Here is a 5918-nt window from a genome sequence, read left to right as displayed (position 1 = left end):
AAGTGACCACTGTCCTCACTGAAAAACACACCACGCACACTGAAGTGACCACTGTCCTCACTGAAAAACACACCACGCACACTGAAGTGACCACTTTCCCCACAGAAAAACCCACCACACACACTGAAGTGACCACTGTCCTCATTGAAAAACCCATTATGCACACTGAAGTCACCACTGTCCCCACAGAAAAACCCACCATGCACACTGAAGTGACCACTGTCCTCACTGAAAAACCCACCACTCACACTGAAGTGACCACTGTCCTCACTGAAAAACCCACCATGCACCCTGAAGTAACCTCTGTCCCCACAGAAAAACCCACCACGCACACTGAAGTGACCACTGTCCTCACTGAAAAACTCATCATGTACACTGAAGTAACCTCTATCCCCACAGAAAAACCCGCCATGCACACCGAAGTGACCACCGTCCTTACTGAAAAACCCACCATGCACACTGAAGTAACCACTGTCCCCACAGAAAAACCCACTACACACACTGAAGTGACCACTGTCCTCACTGAAAAACCCACCATGCACACTGAAGTGACCACTATCCCCACAGAAAAACCCACCACACACACTGATATGACCACTGTCCTCACAGAAAAACCCACCATCCTCACTGATGTGACCACTGTCCCCACAGAAAAACCCACCATCCCCACTGAAGTGACCACTGTCCCTACAGAAAAACTCAACATCTTCACTGAAGTGACCACTCTCTCCACAGAAAAACCCACCATCCTCAATGAAATGCCCATTGTCCCCACAGAAAAACCCACCATCCCCACTGAATTGACCACTGTCCTCACAGAAAAATCCACCCTCATCACGGAAGTGGCCACTGCCCTCACAGAAAAACCTACTGTCCCCACAGAAAAACCCAACATTGTTACTGAAGAGACCACTGTCCCCACAGAAAAAACCACCATTCTCACAGAAAAGACCACTGTCCCCACAAAAAAACTCACAGTCCCCACTTTAAAGCCTACTGTCCCCACCAAAGAGACCACCATCTCCACTGAAAAACCCACTGTCCTCACAGAGACAACTACAGTCCCCACAGAAAAACCAACTATCCCTACCATCTCTATTAAGAGGCCCACCATTCCCACTAAAGAGCCCACTGTCCCCACCGGAAAATCCACCATCCTTACTGAACAGTCCACAGTCCTCACTCAGCAGCCAACTGCCCCCACCAAAGAGCTCACTGTCTCCACCAGAAAGCCCACAACTACTGTGACACCCCTGGTGCCCACTGGTCACAAGTCAACACTCTTGGTGATGCCTCTAAGTACTCAAAGTGCTTTCGTGACCAATGTAACCCTGGGCATCACCTCAACCCCCGGACCTGCTACAGGTATGAGGTGGGTAGGGCGTTGATCAAAGTTGAAAGTAAGAGACAGTGACTAGGAGAGAGAGTCAGGGAAAGGGATGCTTCCTGTAGAAAAACTTCAGTATTACAGGAGAGCCATGGCAGTCCATGGCGACCGACTTTAGAAGAAAGGATGAGGATGTCCACAGTGAGGACAGTGGGGCCTGAGTGGGTGGGATCGTTGGGAACCAAGCCCTAAGCTTTCTTCTGCTTATTTTTTACTGAGCTATAATTCATATGCCATGAAATTCTCACTCTTAAAGTGTAAGCTCTCTTTTTTAGTATCTTCACAAGGTTGTGTGGCCATCATCATTATCTATTTATTGTTGAGGATTCATTGAGGGTACAGAGAACCAGGTTACACTGATTGCATTTGTTAGGTAAAGTCCCTCTTGTAATTGTGTTCCTCCTCCAAGAAATGTGTCTCACACCATGGCCCCTCCCTCCCTCCCTTTTACCTCTCTCTGATCCCCCTTACCCCCACCCCTATCATGTACTAGGTCATCAATTGTCCTCCTATCAGAATTGAGTACATTGGATTCATCATTTTCTAATTTAGATATTTTCATCACCCTGAAAAGAAACCCCCATAGCAGTCACTCCCTATTCTCCTACCCCAGCCCTTGACAGCCACAAATCTCCTACCTATACCCATGAGTTGGCCTGTTCTGGATAGTTGACATCAATGGAGTCCTACGATATGTGGGTCCTTGTGTCTGGCGTCTTTCCCTGAGCATAATCAAGGTCACTAGTGTGGCAGTATGCATCAGAGCTTCATTCCTTTTTATAGCTGAATAATATGAACCTGCTTCTTAAAGAGGCACTTGAGTTTGGGGGTAGGGGAGAGGCAGGAGGCCTCCTGAGGAAGGCTATGAAGTGCAGGCTTCATGGAGGCTGTTCTCTCTCCTTAGAGAGCTGCCCCCCAAATGCCCACTATGAATCCTGTGCTTGCCCTGCTTCCTGCATGAACCCCAGGCCCAGCTGTGGGTTCCTCTGCCAGCGGGGCTGTGTCTGCAATCCTGGCTTTTTATTAAGTGACAACCACTGCATCAATGCCTCTTCTTGCCATTGCTTCTACAACAACCATCCCTATCAGGTAAGACCACAGGGAGGCTTTGATCTGAGGGATGCTGATGGCTGAACACCTGGGTTCTCGCTTCATCTGCTTCCTTGATGAGGTGAACTTGGGTCCATGAGATTTTCTGAAGGGGTGGGCTCAGAAAGAGTGATGGAGTCATTCATTCAGTAAGTGGTTTTTGATGGTTCCCTCTGTTCATACCTAAAGTCTCTGTGAAGCTCCTACTTTGGCCCCTAGGATGCTCGACTGTGCTGAGGAATAAGACCTCCCACAGTCTAGGGCTAAGTGTTCCTTCTAGACTCAAAATTCTCTTCTTCCAGAGGACCTTGCAAGTCCTGATAGGTAAAAAACAGAAGAGTTAACTGTCCTTGCCTCCCCTATTGATAGTCTCCTGGGGAGATGCAACAGAGCAGAGGCCCTTGAGGGGCACAATCTCTGGACCAGCCATTGCTGTCTGACAGGGATAGCCTGTGAGCCACACATGTCAGTCATTTTACATTTTCTAATAGCCACATTAAAAAAGCAAAAGGAGGCAGCACTCATAGCTCAGTGGATAGGGCACTGGCCACATACACCCAGGCTGGGCCAGCTAAACAACAATGATGACTGCAACAACAACAACAACAACAACAACAAAATAGCCAGGCATTGTGGCAGGAGCCTGTACTCCCAGCTCCTTTGGAGACTGAGGCAAGAGATTCACTTAAGCCCATGAGTTTGAAGTTGCTATGAGCTATGACACCACGGCATTCTACTGAGGGTGACATAGTGAGACTCTGTCTCAAAAAAAAAAACAAAAGCAAAAGGATCTAGCACAGTGGCTTACACCTGTAATCCTGGCACTTTGAGAAGTTGAGGGGGGAGGATTGCTTGAGGCTAGGAGTTCAAGACTGGCCTGAGCAACCTAATGAGACTCCGTCTCTATCAAAAAATTTAAAAATATTAGCTAGCCATAGTGGTACTTCTCTGTAATCCCAGCTATACAGGAGACTGAGACAGGGGATCATTTGATCCCAGGAACTGGAGGAGGTTTGCAATGAGCTATGATCACATCATTCACTGCCCTCCAGGAGTGAGCCTGTCCCCACCCCCCCAAAAGGGCAGTGCCCATAGCTTGGTGGGTGGGGCACCCACATACACTGAGGCTGGCGGGTTCGAACCAAGCCCAAAACCCAACCAAGGCCAAGTAGAACAACAATGACAACTACAGGGTGGCGCCTGTGGCTCAGTGGGTAGGGTGCTGCCCCCATATACCGAGGGTGATGGGTTTGAAGCTGGCCCCAGCCAAACTGCAACAAAAAAATAGCCGGGCATTGTGGTGGGTGCCTGTAGTTCCAGCTACTTGGAGGCTAAGGCAAGAGAATCGCCTAAGCCCGAGTTTGAGGTTGCTGTGAGCTGTGATGTGACAGCACTCTACTGAGGGTGACAGGGTGAGACTCTGTCTCAAAAAAAAGAAAATGACAATTACAACTACAAAAAAAAAAAAGAAAGAAAAGGAGGAAATAGGTGGGTAAGTGAATTCCAGTAATCTACTCAATCCCAAATATTATCATTTCAATGTAAACAAGAAAGGATTATTCATGAAATCATTTACTTTTTTTTATAGGAACTCTTCAAAATCCACTGTGTATTTTACACTTAAAGCATATCTCATTCTGACTGTCCACATTTCAACAGCTCAGTGGCCCATGTGGCTGGTGGGCACTCTATTGGACAGAATAGGTCTAGAGTCAGGTAGACCTAAGTTTAAATCCTGGCTCTAGTACTCATTTGCTGAGTGACCTTGGGCAATTTTCTTTTCCATTTCCATATCTATAAAGTGTGCACTGTAAGATTGTTGTAAGGATGAAATTAGATCCTAACACATAGTAATTACTTAATAAATGTTAATTACTATTATTAGTAACTCATGATAAATGTCATGCAGCCTACTAATTAAGCACTTTACTGATGTCCAGTGCCTCCTCTCAGCTCCAGGTGTCAGGTGCTCTTCCCATTGACATCAGAGCTCCTACTTGTTTCTTATGGGACCAGTTCTCCTAAACCCCTGTAACAATCTCCAGGGTCTCCCTGAGTCAGTGTCAGGACTAGCTTCAGCTATGGCTTGGGCAGAAAGATCTGTCACACCCATCTGCACCAAGAATTTCTTCCTTCAGCCCTGGGAGGTAGACATTAACTTACGATATATTCATTTATGCATTTAACAAATGTTTATTTAGTACTTTCCGCCTTCCTGGCATTGGGGTCACCATGAATAGGGCATGGTCCTTGCCTTCACAATGCTCTTGGATTCAGGGGAACATACTGTGTCTATGGTTTACTCTTTCATTCAGTGTGCATTTATTGAACAAGAATGCTCATGCTGGGGCTAGGATGGTGAGTAAAGACAGATGTGGACCCTCACCTGGGGTGCTTATAATCCATAATGAAAATCAAGTGCAACTGTGGTAAGTCCTTAAAAAGAAAGGCACCTGGAGCTGAGGAAGTCTTCCCAGGAAAGCCACCTTTGAGTTGATCTTTGCTTGTTGCATAGGAACAATTTAGAAAAGGAGAGGGAAGAGCATTCCAGGATTAGAGAACAGCAAGTACGAATGTCCTGTGGTGAGTGGGAATAGCAGATAGGTGGTGGGAAGAGGAAGTGTATGAGCAAGTTTAGGTCTTTGCATGGGAGATCTGTCTTGGGCATGGTGGGAAGAAGGGGGAAGGCCCCCAAGAGCTACGGCTTTGTGACTCCAGACCTCTTATTTCCAGACTGGGGCAGAGTGGTTTAGCCCCAACTGCACAGAACGTTGCCGCTGCTGGCCTGGCAATCAGATAGAGTGCCAGAGCTCTCAGTGTGGGACACATACAGTGTGCCAGCTGAAAAATGGCCAATATGGATGCCACCCTTATGGTGAGAGCCCCCTCATGTTGTCCCTGCCTGCCAGCTTGTTGGAGAGGAAATGACACTGGGAACCCAATCCCTCACTTAGGCAGAGGAGCTGGGGTGTGCCACTAGGAAGGTGGGCCCACTATGTGGAGGGGCGGGGGCGGGCAGTGGAAACAGCTTCTCCTTGTCCCCTCACCCCCCTCACAGGCATTGCCTCCTGCTTGGTCTATGGAGACCCTCATTATGTCACCTTTGATGGGAGGCACTTTGACTTCATGGGCAGATGCACCTACATCTTGGCCCAACCCTGTGGCAACTCAACAGGTAGGAAGAGCCCTGGACATGCCTGCCTTAGCCTGCTGGGGGTCTGCAGGCAGAACTGCTGGGTGTAGGGGCATGGTAGACAGCAGGAAAGGGTTGGGAGTAGATGGGGAAGGAGCAAAACCGGAGCAAGTTCTTCTGTAAGGTCGGGGCTGAGACACCTACCCCGGAAGCAGGACTTTCTCAGGCTCAGACTACTGGGGAAAATGCAGTTTAAAATAGTTCTCTTGACTCGGTGCCTATAGCTTAGTGGCTAGGGCACTGGCCACA

The 5918-nt window shown here is 48.1% G+C and overlaps 1 protein-coding gene across 1 annotated transcript in view; it reads left to right on the top strand.

Moving 5' to 3' along the window:
* The window catches only part of ZAN (zonadhesin), a 42283-nt gene that overhangs the window by 11502 nt on the left and 24863 nt on the right, over positions 1 to 5918 (top strand). Inside the window, 5 exon segments of the mRNA XM_023518621.1 lie at positions 72 to 674; positions 1188 to 1365; positions 2292 to 2476; positions 5210 to 5351; positions 5535 to 5692. Coding sequence (XP_023374389.1) covers positions 72 to 674; positions 1188 to 1365; positions 2292 to 2476; positions 5210 to 5351; positions 5535 to 5692 — 1266 coding nt within the window.

The sequence above is a fragment of the Otolemur garnettii genome, unplaced genomic scaffold (assembly GCF_000181295.1).
Source record: "Otolemur garnettii isolate 467f Iridium unplaced genomic scaffold, OtoGar3 scaffold00142, whole genome shotgun sequence".
Lineage (NCBI taxonomy): Eukaryota > Metazoa > Chordata > Mammalia > Primates > Galagidae > Otolemur > Otolemur garnettii.
This window is presented reverse-complemented; position numbering and strand designations above follow the sequence as displayed.